This window comes from Geotrypetes seraphini, chromosome 2 (genome assembly GCF_902459505.1).
Source record: "Geotrypetes seraphini chromosome 2, aGeoSer1.1, whole genome shotgun sequence".
NCBI lineage: Eukaryota > Metazoa > Chordata > Amphibia > Gymnophiona > Dermophiidae > Geotrypetes > Geotrypetes seraphini.
Window position 1 is genome coordinate 400,453,690 of NC_047085.1, and position 17,961 is coordinate 400,471,650.

The window sequence follows — 17,961 nt, forward strand, 5'->3', positions numbered from 1 at the left end:
GAATTTGTTGTTCATTATCCCTCGTATTCTGTATACCAATTCATAGCTATGTCACTGACTGTCCAGCTCTTCTTATTTGTACTTGCTTTCAGTGTACTTTTATTCAACGTTTCTATATTGGAACTTATCACTGACTGCCAAGCGCCTCTTGTTGTAAACCGCCTCGAACTACCATGGCTTTGGCGGTATATAAGAAAATAAATTATTATTATTATTATAAACTCCCTTATAGGTTTTGGTGAGTCCCCCAAAACCCACTATACCCACTGGTCTACAACCCTCATAGCCCCTATGGCTGCAGTTAGCACCTTTATGGTAGTAGAGTTTGGGGTTTTTTTTGTAGACTCACATTTTCCACCATGAATGTAGTGGTTAAAGTGGCTTATGGGACTTGCTACTCCTTTCTATGGTTCATTAGCCCACCCACCAGGCTACTTAAGACATCTATGTGTAGCTCTACTAGGCTTTACTATACCAGGAGCTGATGTTCTGAAGACAGGTATGTATGTTTGTTTTCTGATCTTTGTGGGTGTGAAGTGGGTCCATGAGCACTGGGGAAGTATATTGGGGTGTCTTACCTTGATGCATGCAGTGGTCATCTGTTCAGTTTGGGCACCTTTGTGGCTTTTAGACCCTTCTAAAACAGATCTAATTACAAATATATAAGTTCTGTCCAGGATGTCCTGCAAAATGTTTGACTATCACAGCAAGACATCCATGTCTAACCCTCCCTTGAGACTGCCCAAAGTCCACCCATAACACACCGCCACCATGCCCATCTCATGCTCTGAACAAACAGAGACTGGAACACCTCGCTACCCATACAGAAAGACAGTTTTGATTATCGGCACTTGGACGTCGATTTAGTGTGCGCTAAACGCTAGCATGTGCATGTTAGTTTATGAATGCCTTAGCGTTTAGCGTGTGCTAATTCGATTAGCATGTGCTAATTGGTTAGTGCACCTTAGTAAAAGAGGGGGTAAGGCTTAGTCTTAGTAGAAGTATAGGGTTACAACGTCTCCAACCCCACACCGGCTCTGTCTTGTAAACAAAATTAATAAAAAAGATATTTTCTCTCTCTGTTAGGTCTTAGTTCACGCTCGCTGTTTAACACCAGGATACACATTTCAAATTTGACATGGGTTGGGCCCATGTGCCTAAGGCCCCGCCCACAGAAGGGGCCTGAGACTCCCGGGCCTATTCTGGTTGGCCCAGGCACCTTAGGCTCCACCTGTGGGTGGGGTTTCAGATGCCTGGGCCAATCCGGCCCTATTCTGCAGCCGGCTGGCCTGCTGGATGGGCAGGTTTAGCACACGTCTGCCGGCCAACATTTTACAGGTATGGGGAGTGGGGGGGGTTGTGGGGTCAGCAGGGGGTCACGGGTCGGCAGAGGGGGAGACCGATCGGGGGTTCGGGGGCAGTCATTGGGGGGGTTGTGTCGAGGGCAGGAGGGCCTGAGATCCCTCCTGCCCTTATTGTAGTGGGGGGTGGGGGGTAGTGGGTCCGCCTGGGCAGGATGGGTTAGGCTCCCTCCTGCCCGATCGTGTAGGGGGGTGGGGGGCGAGCGACCAGGAGGTTTGGGCTCCCTCCTGGCTTGATCATAATCGGGGGGTGCCGCGGGTGCCACGGGGCAAGAAGGCTTGAGCTCCCTCTTGCCCCGATGCTGTCGGGGACTCGGGGAGTCAGCGGGGCAAGAGGGCTTGAGCTCCCTCTTGCCCCAAACGTAATCGGGGGTGCCGTGGGTGCCGTGGGGCAAGAGGGCTTGGGCTCCCTCTTGCCTTAATGTTGCGTGTGTGTGTGTGGGGGGGTGATGTATCGTGGCAGGAGAGATGCCTCATCTCCCCTACCGCGATGCCGCGGGTCGCGGCAGTTCAGGTAGAGGAGTGATGGCATCGCGGTAGGGGAGATGAGGCATCTCTCCTGCCGCGATCATTGCTGTAGGGGGTAGGCAGGTTGCTGGGGCCGCTGAGCTGATCGCAGCAGCCACCATTAGCTCAGCGGCCCCTTTTTCGGCACTTAGACCTGTTTTGACTTCGTCTAAGTCAAAACATATAAGTGCCGACTAGATAACCTGCCTAAGGTTTTGGTTATATCTGCTGCACGCCTAGGTGTAGGTTGGCCCACCGCCCGCCCTTTCTTCTCCTCTAAACACGCCTCTTTTCTCTCTGTGCGTTTAGTGGCAGGGGAAAGGCCTAAGCTAGTTTTAGATATGTCTAAAACCAGCTTTGGTTATGGGTACTTGGACGATCAGGCTTTTTGATCGTCCAAGTAGCCATTTAGGACACTTTTTAGACATTTTTTTTTATTATTATGAACCCCTTAGTGCCTGTGTGCATTGCACAACTTAGAACAGTGGTCTCAAACTCGCGGCCCGGGGGCCACATGCGGCCCGCCAGGCACTAGTTTGAAGCCCTCGGTATGTTTATCATAATCACAAAAGTAAAATAAAACAGTTTCTTGATCATATGTCTCTTTAGTTATAAATGACAATATTATTATTAAGACTTAGCTAAAGGAAAGAATCATAAACCATAAAGAGTTTTACCTCATGCAAAATTGTCATTTCTTTAATAAGACATTAATTATTTTTTCTGAGGCCTTCCAAGTACCTACAAATCCAAAATGTGGCCCTGTGAAGAGTGTGAGTTTGAGACCACTGACATAGACTCACTCATTTAGATCAGCTAAAATCAGTCCTAAATGCCTGTGCCTAAGCTATGCATAGATCAGGTATATTCTATAAAAATGTGCATAACTTTTAGGCATGCTCACGATCTGCCCATAATCTGTCCCTGGCCATTCTCTCTTTTCAAATACATGCACTGCAACTGGCGCATACTTTTTATAGAATTACATTTTCCAAGTTGTGCACTTTTAATTAGTGCCAATTAGGATCAGTTATGAGGCATCAATTGCCAATTATTGGCTGATTAGGCCGATTAATCAAGTTGCACACGTACTTCGGGTACGCACACTGATGTGCATGCAAAAGCTTAGATGCCATATACAGAATTTGTGGTGGAACACCGGGAGGTTATAGTGGGAACTGAACCCAGCTTCAGGTTCTCAGCCTACTACACTAACCATTAGGCTATTCCTTTTAAATAATTAAAGCTCTTTCTATCAATTAATTTTTTTTTATATTTTTTTTTAATTGACCCTATCCCTGTGTACAAACCTTAAATGTTCCTTTTTCTTTTTTTTTTCTTTTATTTTATAAATTGTATAAATTGTATTTCTACCCTTTACCTACTTGTTCCAGTTTGTATTAATAGAACATAATGATTAGTCTGTATAATTTTGTCTCATTTGTATTTGTCATCCCTGGCTTTTATTGTATATTATAATTATGTAAATCACATTGAAATATTGGATATTGCGTAAAATCAAAATTTATTAAACTTGAACTTGAACTTTAGCTGACTGCCACTGGCATTTAAACCTGGAAATTCAATGCTGGGCTTTGCTGGGCACCCGCATTGATTTTCCATATTTCTAGAGCTAGCTAACAGATAACAGGTTAAGTGCAATATTTAGCACTTAACTAATGACTGACTTTTATGCTTCCTATTTATGTGGTTAGCCTGGATGGTTAAGTCCTAAATATTAGCACTTAACAGGTGAAGTGCTGATTCTGGTCCCATAACGCAGCCTCCCTCCCCCCCTCCCCCCCCCCCCCCCACACACACACCAGACAATTTCAGTTTTGTGCTAACCGGTTATTTCCTGCAACACCAACTGGATAAATGTCACTGAAAATTAGCAGTTAGCCCCCAAAAGGTGATTTAAGCAGTCAGGAGTCGTTTCTGGAGAGCTAAGCCACTTTGAATATCAATCCCAGTGTATGTTTTTCTTTTAGCAATCTAGGAAAAACTTAGCAACTGGAACTACTGTATGTAGTCACAAAGCAAACCACTAAAAGTAGAGTTACCCCCCCCCCCAATTAACTTTTGGAAACCATCCCTGTGACATTCTTTAAGGAGAAAGGAAGATTCAGAGTATGAATGGACACAGCCTTGCATTGACGAATGCTGGTGTAGAAGGACTGAAGTTGAGATAGGCACTAAAGAATGGCATGGGATGGTTTCCCATAGTTATCTACAAGGACAGAGACAGGGATGGGGACACATTCTGTCCCCATGTCATTCTCTATATAGTCACACTCATATTATACGCATGCATGTGCACTGCTATGCTAATATTTAATAACGGAAAGTAGGCTCCAAATAGATGCCTTTGAAGCACCTACAAATAAGCACCGCTTTTTAAAAATCGCCCTGATAGAACTGAGAGCACTTGAATCGTGTTAAAAAGTCAACATACTGCAAGGTTTAGAGACAACAATGTACCTGTGCACAAGCACCATCTGAATATGGTCATTATATTAGTAATACATAGCCCTTGTACTTACGAGGGCGCTGCCGAAAAGTTCTCAGTTCGAGCAAGAGGAGAATAATATTGAGTCATGAAACTTACATGTCATGCCATACTTTTCTTGGCGCTTTTTATTTCAGTGATATGAAACGACAAGTGTCAAGAAAAACGTGGAATAACTTCTAAGTTCCATGGCTCCTCGTCATTCTCTTCTTGGCTGGGATGAGAACTTTTCAGCGGCCCCTCATATATTTGGCATGGGTGAACTGATTTAGAAGAAATCTAAAAGTAATACAAATCTCATCTAAACTAAAGGGGAGGGGGTTAGGCAGGCAGAGTTGAACGTAGACAAGCTATGATTTGGTCCAGAGAAAGCGTGCCAGTCCTAACTCAACTCCCAAAAAACCATGTCATGTAGTTCCCAATTTGCTCCCATGTAAACTTTTTTGGCATGGGTTATAGATTTGCACTTATTTTTTTTTAATATCTGAAAGTTTCTCTATTTTAAAACACTTCTAATAGCTTAAATCTCACATGAATACTCAGGTAAATTGGAATGAAACATTGCCTTATCTGAGTCTGGATTTACTCTGACAGACATAATCCTCTGTGCAGTTCAAATACAGGCAATACCGTTTTGATAGTCTTGACTTCTACTCAGCCTTCCTTTCCTAGTTTCAGCCAAAATATTGCTTAGAAAGGATCAAAATTGACAATCAGACACATTTCTACATACAATATACATTTCTCTAGCACCTTCCTGATTTTCCTAGAGAGGATGAATCCTGGTGTCCAAATTAGGTGCACTGAGGCTGCGTTCTATAATTCAGGGTACAGCATTTCAGAATGCCCCCGACTTGCCCACGGTCATAGCTTATATTCAGTTACATACTAGTAGAGGTAGGCACCATGCTGAATAGAATAGCATGTAGCCAGATGCATGTACAGATTTTTATGAGTACCAATTAGCATCAATAATTGTTTGTTATTACTCAATTATTAATACTGTATTAATTGGCTCATTACACAATTAAATTGCATGCACTTCTTGGACACGCACACAAATTTGGGCATACAATTCTGGGTGCCATATATAGAAACCAGGGAATAATGTCTTTATATGAATGGTGTCAGCTGAAAATTATTCCACACATTTCTATAAAGGGTGCCTATATTTAAACATCTAGAAGGCGCTTATTAAGAACCTATGACCTAAAGGAAAGGTGTCACCTACTTTCCTTTATAACAGTGTTTCATAACTCAGTTCCTGAGGCACACCTAATCCCATCAGGTTTTCAGGCTATCCACAATGAATATGCATGAGATAGATTTGCATGCACCAACTCATTGGTATATAAATCAAGATGCGCCTCAAGGACTGGGTTGAGAAGCATTGCTTTATAGCAGGGCTGTCCAACATCTGTCCTCGAGGGCCGCAATCCCGTCAGGTTTTCAGGATTTACCCAATGAATTTGCATGAGGTCTATTTGCATGTACTGCTTCCATTGTACGCAAATAGATCACATGCATATTCATTTGGAAAATCCTGAAATCTCAACCTGGCAAGGGCCGAGGTAGGACACCCCTGCCATCACTGGGTATCCATATCCATTGCAATTAAACACAAACACATTTGATAGCCATAGAACTGATGTAAATGTTGGTACCTAGATACTGGAGAAATGTGGGTAACATACAGCTCCCCCTCGACTCACCTCATGTGTATGCCCATCTGTACAACAAGTACTATGTAAGCCATGCATGCATTTATAAAAGTATACAGTGTAAGTTAATTTTTGGTATTTGGTGCAGATTTGCACACACATGTGCATATATGCCAATATCTAAGTCATTCACTCATGTATTCAACTTGGAAATGTTAGCAGCTTTTTTCTATATAGAATTACGCCCATACTGCATGAGTGGATTTAAGGCAATATGAGGGATGGACTAGAAAACTATCCACATGGAAGGTAATTCTATAAAGGGGCCCCCTTTTTTAGCCACCAAATCATGCTTACTTGTAGCCTATTCTGTGGAAAAATGTAGGCATTTATTTTGGAGAATACTAGAGTTACAGGTCTAAAAAAAAAAAAAATCTGTTTTATGTGCACTTACATCAGCCATAGAGTGTAGTTTATATATTATAAACAGGGTTATGTTCTCTGTCTCTACTGGGCTCACAATCTGGTTTTGTACCTGGAGTAAGTGACTATAGTCAGAAGGAGTCACAATTGGACTTGAACCCAGGTCTCCAGGTTTTCAGCCCACTGCACTATAACCATTAGGATACTTCTCTATTCTAGTGAAAGTGCTATAGTGCATAATATGGGAAATGAACAGGGCCCCCAGTTGTACTCAAGTTACCCTTCTCCTAAAGCCTCTTAATTGGCTTCCCATCAGTTTTCGAATACAATTCAAACTCCTCTTCCTTACCTACAAATGCACTCACTCAACTGCCCCTATCTCTCTTCACTTATCACCCCGCTCACCTGGTAAATCCCTCCTTTCTGTGTCCTTCTTTTTGGCTGCCAACTCCAGAGACTCCATCCCTTCTGCCTTGCTGTGCCCTATGCTTGGAACAAGCTACTCGAATCCCTAAGGCGGGCTCTGTCTCTGGCAGTGTTTAAGGCCCAGTTAAAAGCCCACCTCTTTGAGAGTGCTTTCAACTCCTAACTTCTCTCACCTTGGGTTCTGCATCCCTAACCCTATATGTCATGTCTGTCTGACCAAGTTAGATTGTAAGCTCTTCTGAGCAGGGACCATCTATAAATGTCAAAATGTACAGCGCTGCGTACGCTTTTCAGCGCTATACAAGTGATAAGTAGTAGTAGTAGTAGTAGTCTATGGCTGGTGTAACTGTGCTCCTAAGTGTAAGGCACATTGATGTTGAGTCATGCAAGTTTTATAGAATGACATCCAGATATCAGTACAGAATAGGTGCCCGCTTATAGAATTATCGCCTATATGGATGGTTGGCAGTGATCACCCATTTACATACATTCAATGCTAATGTCTAGCCATATAGTGATATTGAATTTTTTTTTTTTTTTTAAACCCAAGTCTGGCGTTTAAACCATATAAGGTGTCATCTAGGTTTGAATATTGATTTTAAATTCATCTTTAAAGGTCTGTTCTAGATAAAGGAGTTAGGCTTAGAAATACATTAGATCTTCTTATCCGCCATAACACAGAAATAAAGACAACTTAATAGATGCGAAATCATTAACAAACAGGTGTTCCCCCCTCCCCATTTAAACCAAGCAGCCTAAGAATGGGCAATACATGCGGAATTTATTAATGAATATCAGAACATACATTAATTCTGATTTCATTTTCACGGAATCCACAGAATGCATTGGGAATGTTCCCAGGATCTCAAAGAGCTTCTACATAGATCTGCTGAATTTTTAGATGGATCCGTAGGTCTACAGAAATTAAGGGCTCCTTTTAAGAAGGTGCGCTAGCGTTTTTAGCGCACACATCGGATTAGCGCACGCTATAGCACGCACTAGCCGAAAAACTGCTCAAGAGGAGGTGGCAGCAGCTAGCGCGGGTGGCATTTTAGCATGTGCTATTCCGCGCGTTAAGGCCCAAAGCACCTTCGTAAAAGGAGCCCTAAATGCATACTGGACATTGCTCAGACCTTGATTTAATGTATTTTTGTGGATTCACCCAAATTTTGGTGGAGGATCTCTCTTAAAAAGAGGTTTGACCAACCAGTGCAAATAAATAACTAAACATAGATGTCTAAGGTTATCTCGTGTCTTGTTTGTTTTTTTAACATAAGCTATATTCTACCCCTTAGCTCACAAAATCCTGGGAGGTTCAACCCTGCACTGAATTTATACATATTTCATTTTGGAGATTCCTAGTATTGGGGTCCTTTTACTAAAGTGCATTAGATTTGCAGTTACGACACCTTAATAAATGCAAATTGTGCAAATTGAATACATCAGCTGTGGGGATCAGGCATACCTAGAAGGTCCTTTCCAGGTTCCATGCTAAAATGTTCATTAATGTATGGTACCTTGGTCACCATTAGTGCAGTCACTAAGCACTTCCTATTTAGCTCTAACTGCATATTATTGTCAGTGTGTGGTATGTGCCATATGTTAGCTTCAATATACTCTCCATGCCCATTCTCTACCCATGCCCAACCTAGCTATCACCCCTTAACACATAATACCCCTAACATGTGAATTAGCATATATTAATCACTAGCCCCATCTTTTACAAGCACCGACCACTGCGGTAACTGCCCTGAAACCCATTGTGATTTAAAGGGTTTTCAGGCTTTTGTTGTGCGACTTTGGAAAAAAAATAAAGGAAGGGGGAATAAAATAAGAAAAAAATCCAGTTAACAGGTATGTGCAGTAACTGTTAATGAACGTTAATTTGAGCACTTTAATAAAAGGATCCCTTTTGTTATGATTAATAGAGAATCAGTTCAATTAATAAAAGACAGAATAGTCTTTGGGGGTCCTTGTACTAAGGTGTGCTATTCGATTTAGCACACACTAATGATTAGTCATGCTAAATGCTAAGACATCCATTATATTCCTATATAATGGGAAAATTAGCATTATATTCCTATGGGTGGCTTAGCATTTAGTGCATGCTAATCATTAGTATACTAAATCGATTAGTGCATCTTAATGAAAGGACCCCTTTGTTTCTTAACTTTTCTTATAATGAAACAAAATACTCTGAGCATAATAATTTACATCTTTATGGACAGTAATGCACTTTGGGCTAGATTCACAAAGCCCACCAATCGTGTTTGTGATTATGAATTGGCCCAATTTTCCTCCAACCCGATTCACTAACCTCTGTTCCAATCATCTTCCGATGCGATCCCGATCCGCGCATGCAAATGAGGGGAAACGACATGCAAAGTAGGTGGGCAGCGATTCGCTAAACAAATCTGGGACACCGACTGGGCTGGCCGATCAACAAAAGAAGCGACTGCTGGGACCCAGTCACTCACGTTCTTTTCGATTGTCCTCGCCCTGAAATCCCAACCCTGCAGCCCATCAAACCATCAAAAAAGCCCCCAGCTCTCTGCCGCACTTCTCGAACAGGGATTCAGTGCCGCACTTCCCTTCACGAGTCCTGCTCTTGCTGCCCCAACTCTCTTGCCCTCTGCCGCCCTTCCCCGCAGTACAAGCCCGTGGTTTTAACCCATGGGTTTAAAGCAGGGCTGCAACGCGGGGAAGGGCGGAAGAGAGCAGGAGAGTCGGGGCGGCACAGACTTCCACTTCGGTCTTTTAGCCTGACGTCGTGCTGGGCACAAGCCGCAAACTTATCCTTCGCAGCCCCCCTCGGTGAAGAAGAGGCCATTCCATAAGGCTTTCTGCCTTGAAAACATTTTACGGAGACCACAGGGGTTGCAATTTCACCACTTAAATGTGCCCCGATTGTTTGAGCCCCTGAAGCTAAGCAGTGTGCCGGGACTTATCTCTACTTTTCTCTTGTTCCAGCGGAGAGCATGCGCAGACCATCTACAGGCAAAGAAGATGGTCTGCACATGCGATTGGATTGGTCAGCAGCGATCCGTGCAGTTGGTGGGGGGCATTCCTCTGATCACCCCCATTTGAATATTGTCCTGTCGTGAATTAGTCGGCCTGCCACAGATCGAACACGGATCGGTCACGATCAGGCAGGTTAGTGAATCGGGCCCTTTGTAACAGCAAAATTCTCTGATCAATTTACCCATTTAAATTCTGCCAAACAAGAATTTTGTTCAGTATTTAAAATATAGTATGATTTATGATAAGCAGCAATGTTCACAGCCCCTCAAAGGAGGGAGTCTTGGCCATTGCACAATGGTGACACAGAGTGGCCAAACTCAGGCTATATGAATATCAGTTTCTGGAAGGACTGTTGTAATATTTGAACAAAGAGTATAAAATGAAGGCTCAGTGTGCTATAGCCCTACAAAGAGTGAGCTGGAAATCCAAATAGCATAGGAAGAAACTATCAAACAAACACATACGTAATCCTTATGTGTCCATTATTACATTATGCTTGAGCTAAATATCAATCAAATATATATGCATTCTGAAAAAAAAAATAGCAGACTAAAATATTATTTAAATAAAAAATTTCACGGAATTTCATGAGATGTTTCAATTCTCTACAATATCATCAATCAGCTTTAAACACTTTGATATTTCTCCTTTAATATTTGCTGCTGGTGAGTAGATCACACAGCACATTAAAATAATGCTCTAGGCTCTTTTCTCCCAAGCCTGAATTTACTGTAACTTAAGAATTGTAGCGGTTACATTTAGGAATCTTCAGGACCCTTTCAAGTTCATCCAAGGAACAAGTGAAGCTGCTGTTCAGAGTTTTATGCCCAGTGTTTATGTTCCATCTGATTTGTGCCACCCAGGCAGCAGACAAGACATGTCTGAGGGTGCCTTTGGGGGATACACAATGATGTCACGCACAGGAAATATCAGAGAGGACTTGGCACTTCATAAGGCTGGCTCTTCTTCCATGGGCTCGCCAGCAGTTCTGTAAAAATAAACAGGCAATCAGAATACGGCACAAGAGTACACAATGACATTGTAGATTTTCATGCATAATCAAAGCTGATTTTTCAGCTCTCTCAAATGTTTATTTGTGTATTCAGTTATCCATAAATAGAGCTTCATTCCTAGGAAGTATAAGCAAACGTCAAGCGGAAAAACTTCTTAGATCTAAGCAATCATTTGAAATGTTCCTGTTTATATTGAAACTTCAGAATATTGTATAACTTTTGGGCTCAGATGTATTTGAGGTCTGGTTTCTTTTTCAACCGTGGAAATAGCTAAACTGGCATTTACTTTCAACTAATGGGCATTATCAGTGGGCACATGGTTAAAGCTGGCCTATTAATGCCCTCTCTCTCTCGCTCGCTCTCTACGAGACTATCTATCTTCATATAGGTGTTGTTTTATTTTTTTACTTCTTTGGTTTCAAGTTCAGACTGCTGAAATCCAAACCCAAATAACATTCCTTTGAGATATAGTATACCTTTAAAAACATCTCAGTACAAAGATATCAGGATCAATTGAAAGGTTAGAGATCTAAGGAGTTCCTATTACTTGCCTTACTGCGGGGCATGCTCATGCATTTTACAGTAATTTTGGAATCAGCATGTGTTACCCACTCGCTAAAAAATAACATATTTTATTAATAGTGGGGGCAGGTCTGTAGGGCAGAGTGGGCATGCTCTGCACTAATTGGTTAGGGCAGCTACACTGCTGCATGCTAACCAATTAGCCCTTACTGCCTACAAAATATGTGGCGGTAGGAATTCATGTGCTAATGGCTGTTTGCTAATGAGAAAAATTAGCATGTGGCCATTAATAAGGAAAACAGAAAATCAAACGTTTTACTGCTATATAAAAATGGCCTTAATGTGTATCAATGAGCCCCATAAAGACATGCTATGGCCACTTTTCACCGCAGTTTGGTAAAGGGGTCCTTAACGGTGGTTTGATCATTCTGGAGATCTGTACCTATGTCAAAGCACTGAGACGACAATGCTGAAAACATCTATGGACAAATATCTGAGAATTCCGTGCTTTTCCTTTAAATTTTGACATGGTGTCAAAAGCAATGAAACAAGTTGTCATTATAATAACCTATGGCAGATATGCAATGAAGGCAGAATTGCCATATATAGAGAAGAAGTATTAAATGTGACGTCAGTCTGAATGCCTGCAAATTCAAAGGAGTAGTGACAGTGCAACTAGACAAGAATTGTTGAACTTCTTCAATGTACATGATATTATTCTTTGAAAATGATATTATTTTAGTGAAACTAAAATAAATATAAGAGCTCTGCATTAACAAATTATACATTCTCCTAAACAAGGAAACAACCTGCTCGTATCTCAGATTTTATACATCTCATCCATTTTAACTGCTCCTTCCTAGCTGTGTTTTCAAAGACCATCAGGTGTCAAGCACTTTTAAACACAAGGAAGAGAGAAAGAGGGAATATGTCCAGGAAAAGATTTTTGGGAAGGAAAATGTATCATCTGAATGGTTTTAAGTTCCCATGATTCATGCATTTTATTACATTCTGGAGCTTCAAAAGCCAAGTAATTCCAAATATCTAAGTCAGACGTATTCTGATGTTTTCTAAGTTTTTCACATCTGCTTTTTGATTTTTGACAGTTTCTATACATGTTTTTGAAATTAAACACTTCCAAATGAAGGGTAACTGAAACCAGGCTAACAGTTACAAAAAAAACGACCCACGGAGCACATGGTACTCCTTGAGTTGGCTGAAAGAACAAAACCAAAGTTTATTGTCCTTAACAAACAATCTGAGGTGTAACATAATGCATAACCAGCAACAAGTTTTTACTGAAATCCTCTGCCCTGCCCACCTGCACCACACTTTCAATCTCCCAGCACCACCTCCAGTGGAGGGAACTTTCAGCCAATTATTCTTTCAGTTATCTTTTGGTGGTTCCCATCACCTAGCCAAGGCTAGATTTAAAGTCTATAAACTATTGCTAAGCTAGACCTGGGAAATCCCCAGCTTATCCCTGGGGAGAAGTAGCACGGAATCTTGCTACTTTTGGGGCTTCTGCCAGTGACCTAGACTGGCTACTGTTGGAAACAGAATACTGGGCTAAATGGACCCTTGTGTGATCCAGTAAAGGAAATCTTGGATTGGATTGGATTTATTGATTTGATATACTGCTATTGACAGCAAGGTACCAGGCTAGTTTGAAAGGTTTGGTAAAAAATGCAAGTTAAACAACGTAGTTTTTATTGAGGGCTATACACATAGTCCAGCGAGCTTCCAGTTTATTCCTATGATGCACAAAACTGGAAATTTGCTGAACTAACGTGTGTAGCCTTTGATGGAGATTATGGCCCTCTTTTACTAAGGTGCATGTTAGTATATGGACACGTTTAGCGCACGCTAATTTGATTAGCACGCAACAATCGGTTAGCGCACCTTAGTAAAAGAGGAGGGGTGTTTTTTAACTTGCTTTTTTACCAACCACCTTCGTATTAAGCAATTTACAAAAAAAAATGTATGCAACACTGGTAGTACATAACTTCACATATTATAAGCATTTTAAGTACAACATATCACCAGCAAGACAATGGCCTTTGCCTATAGAATCCACAAAAGATTGATAATAAAAGACCTACAGAATCAATTAGTGTCAGATAACCTACAGATTACAACAGTTTAGCCAAAATATTGCTGAAATAAGATTGACTTAATCACCTTTCGAAAAGCTGGGTAAGAAATGTTGCTATGGAAATGCTAAATGCTGACATGAGCGACCCATCCACAATATGTTTCTTACTTTCCAATCCCCTTTTTTAAAAAATGGTGTACCCCAGTCCCCGTGGTTCATGTCTCATTCACAACTCCTTTTTCCCAACATAAATTCCATTAACCATTGAATATACAGTATGGCTCAGTTTCCCACCAACTGTTCAAGTATACCAGTGTTTTTCAACCTTTTTTGGGCAAAGGCACACTTGTTTCATGAAAAAAATCACGAGGCACACCACCATTAGAAAATGTTAAAAAATTTAACTCTGTGCCTATATTGACTATATATAAAGTAATTCTCTTGAATAGGAATCAAATAAACACAAAGAAAGTATTTTATAATTACTTTATTATGAAATATTAAGTAAACAGAATAGTGAAAAATTATAAAATACTTTATTCAGTGCGAAACCTGGGCCTGTTTGGCTGAACACAAAGCTGATATTCTGGCTGGAATCGAAGAAAGACACACACGTAGCTCTTCGTCAACAGCTCTCAGTCTCTCTCTGTATTTGGTTTTTATAGCATACAAAAATAGACAAATATACCCTCCATCCTTTTTATTAAACCACAATAGCAGTTTTTAGCGCAGGGAGCTGCGCTGAATGCCCAGCGCTGCTCTTGACGCTCATAGGCTCCCTGCGCTAAAATCCACTATTGCGGTTTAGTAAAAGGTGACCATATTGTAAAATATAGACAGCAGATATAAATTCAGAACTGTGCATAGTAAGTGAAGGGAAGTTTTCATCTCTGGGAATTTACCCAGTTAACTATTAAGTTATTTGGGCAAATTCCTTTGAAAACTGTGGTAATACTGCCTCCACTTTGCTAAATTTAAAATAAAATAATTTTTCCTACCTTGTCTGGTGATTTCTGGTTGCACTTTCTTCTTCTGACTGTGCATCCAATCTTTCTTCCCTTCTATCAGCCTGTATGCTTTCTCTCCTCCACACCTCATTCCCTCCCACAACTTTTTCTTCCTCTCTCCCTGACCTTTCTTTCTTTTTTTCTGTTTCTCTTCTTTCCTTCTGTTTCCCTGCCTGCCCCCTTTCTTTCTTTCTCCCTGCCGTTCCCCAAGCCACTGCCACTGCCGCTGCCATCGGGGAACAGGACCTACCAATGGATAACAGGCCCCAAAGCCGACGCCGACGCATGCTCTCCCTGACGTCAATTCTGCAATCGGAGAGGAAATTCCGCCCAGCCAGGCAGCGATTGGCTGGCCTGAACTTCCTCTCCGACTGCAGAATTGACGTCGGGGAGAAGAAGACTTATCGGCTCGATAGATTAGATCGCCAAGACAAAGTGAGTCCTGGGTGATCGACTCACTTTGCCTTGGCGAGCTACTGGCGCCCCTGCCTCGGGCCCCCTGTCAGCTCCGGGCCCCTGAATGCAGGACTGGTAGTACTGCCCTGATGGCGGCCCTGCGGCACACCAGGCAACATCTTGCGGCACACTAGTGTGCCGCGGAACAGCGGTTGAAAAACACTGAAGTATACAATCAACACAAACGGACATTGAAACATTTGATTGGCTAGAAGGGTAGGTAAATATTGTGTGCACACGGGTGCAAGAATGAAAAGCACCTTAAGTGAGGTGAGCAGCACACACAAATACTCCCCCCACCCTGATGATCACAGCATGATAAATCAATCACTATCAATGCACTATCACAACAACTTGAAAATATGATATGGGTCATATCCCAGCAACAAAGCTGCCACCTCATTTCCTTAATCCCCTAGTGGCTGTTGTCCCCTCTATCTTCCCTGAAAGTGTAACCCAAAAGGGGCTACCAGGCTCTGCGGGGAACAAACTAGTAGTGGTTAGTGTAGTGGATCTTAAACCAAGGGACTCCGGTTAAAATCCTACTTCATACCACTTTTTTTTCTTTTTTAATAGTGAGCTCTCCAGAAACAGAAATTACCTACTGTACATGAATATATAAGCTACCTGCAAGGGCTATAGAATTGGTGTGCATTCAAGTACAGCGAAAGATTAGAGAAACTGGGACTCTTCTCCCTCGAGCAGAGGAGACTGAGAGGGGACATGATCGAAACATTCAAGGTACTGAAGGGAATAGACTTAGTAGATAAGGACAGGTTGTTCACCCTCTCCAAGGTAGGGAGAATGAGAGGGCATTCTCTAAAGTTGAAAGGGGATAGATTCCATATAAACATAAGGAAGTTCTTCTTCACCCAGAGAATGGCAAAAAACTGGAATGCTCTTCTGGAGGCTGTTCTAGGAGAAAACACCCTCCAGGGATTCAAGACAAAGTTAGACAAGTTCCTGCTGAACCGGAATGTACGCAGGTAGGGCTAGTCTCAGTTAGGACGCTGGTCTTTGACCAGAGGGCCACCGCGTGAGTGGACTGCTGGGCACGATGGACCACTGGTCTGACCCAGCAGCGGCAATTCTTATGTTCTTAATAGGTACGTTGCTGTTCCTGGAGATCTCACACTTACAAAATAAAATAGTTTAAGTGGAATTTTCATATGATCCCTTGGCTCCTACTCCACTGCACTAACCACCATGCTGCCCCACTGTTCTAGGTATGTTTGTGAAGCCATTTTTTTTAAAGAATGCTGCCATACAGACATATGGTCATTCTGCCATATCTCTTGTTGTCCACATTCATAATTTTGACATTCCATTTTGTAAAATGAATGCTCATGCTGGACATTTCCAGAACACAGATATCCAGTCCATGTATTTTCAAACAGGAAATCTTGACATAATTCCCGCTTGAAAATACATGTGAGATGGACATTCGTTTAAGATGTTCTGACTTGGACCTTCTTTTGAAAAAGTCCTTCTATAGCTGCGACAGCAAAGAAAACCTAATGATTGAAATGAAAATTTATTAAAATAAATGGGATGAAAAGTGGAAGTGAATTAAGAAGCGAATTAAGAGCAGGACAGAAAACTGGAAGGAAAAGTCCTTACATGGGTGATATCTGAATTGCATAGATGGACGTGAAAACAAAAAAGAAACATGGCAATGACTGCAAAATGAAAGAAAGAAAACAAGGTTGTAAATAATTTTTTCAGCACAAGACCAACTTTATTTTTTACATGATTTATGCTGGCTGTTACAAAGCTGCAGTAGAGATTTCTATCGCGGGCCAACGAGGTAAACGCTTCGATGCTCATAGAATTCCTTTGAGCGTCAGAGCATTTACCTCACCGGCCAGCGGTAGAAACCTCTACCCCAGCTTTGTAAAAGGAGCCATTAATTTCTCACTTCGCTAAATAGCTTGAAGCAACCCCCACATAGCCCTATAATTCTATTCAAAACCAAACCAATTAAAATCTTTTTTTTTCAGAAAAAAACATATTTTAAAGCAAATTTTTAAATGCAGAGAAAGATGTAGCTTTTCTTACATTAAGGGCTCCTTTTACTAAGCTGCATTAAGGCATTAACCTGCGGAATAGCGCACGCTACAATGCCCTGCACACTAGATGCTAACGCCAGCATTGAGCTGGCGTTAGTTCTAGCCACGTAGTGTGGGTTTAGCGCGCGCTAAAAATGCTAGCGCACCTTAGTAAAAGGAGCCCTAAGTGGAATCATCCTTAAAAGTGTTAATGTGATTTAATTATAATTTAACCCTTCTAGGAATCACTAATACTTTTTTGTTGAAATAACCTTATCTATCCATTTATATGCATGCACAGAGCTGCTCTAAGGGTTTCTAATATCATTGGCAAAACTTCAATTATGTGTCCCCTCTCTCTATGGGGGTGGCTTAAAGAAATCTGTTCCCTGAGGCAAGACAGCTATCTCTGAACTTTGGTTAGGAAATGGGGAGAGTCTCATAAGTCAGGGCGCTGGCCAGCGATTGCTTCAAGAAACAAATTAAATGTATATTCTCAGGCTATATAATAAAAATATAAAAGCTTGCAATCATAAGTTATTTTCAGCCTGTATGGAGCCTAGATCTGGTGTTAATTATAAATATGTATAGCATTTTTCATTCTCAGAAGTAACTCTCACATTTCCCCATAGAAGTCACCATATATAAAGAATGCCTGATCCTGCTTTCATGTCAAGAGCAGCAACATAAAATCTCTCCAGTACCAACATGTTATGAAACAATACAAAACCCTAAGGGGCTCATAATAATAATTAAAAAAAAACAAAAACCCAACATCTACAAAGTGGCCTAAATGGGTACTTGGACGATCAAAAAGCCCATGCCCAAACCAAACCTGGTTTTAGACCAAACCATCCCCATGTCCATAACCAAAGCTGGTTTTAGACATATCTAAAACCAGCTTAGGCCTTT

The 17,961-nt window shown here is 41.5% G+C and overlaps 1 protein-coding gene across 1 annotated transcript in view; it reads right to left on the reverse strand.

Moving 5' to 3' along the window:
* Nucleotides 1–7,647: 7,647 nt before the first annotated feature.
* LOC117354089 (histone deacetylase 4-like) overlaps nucleotides 7,648–17,961 on the reverse strand; it is a 369,845-nt gene continuing 359,531 nt past the window's right edge. The window contains exon 10 of the mRNA XM_033930944.1: nucleotides 7,648–10,896. Within this exon, the coding sequence (XP_033786835.1) occupies nucleotides 10,857–10,896 (40 nt within the window). The 3' untranslated portion in view covers nucleotides 7,648–10,856. The remainder of the gene's footprint in view (nucleotides 10,897–17,961) is intronic.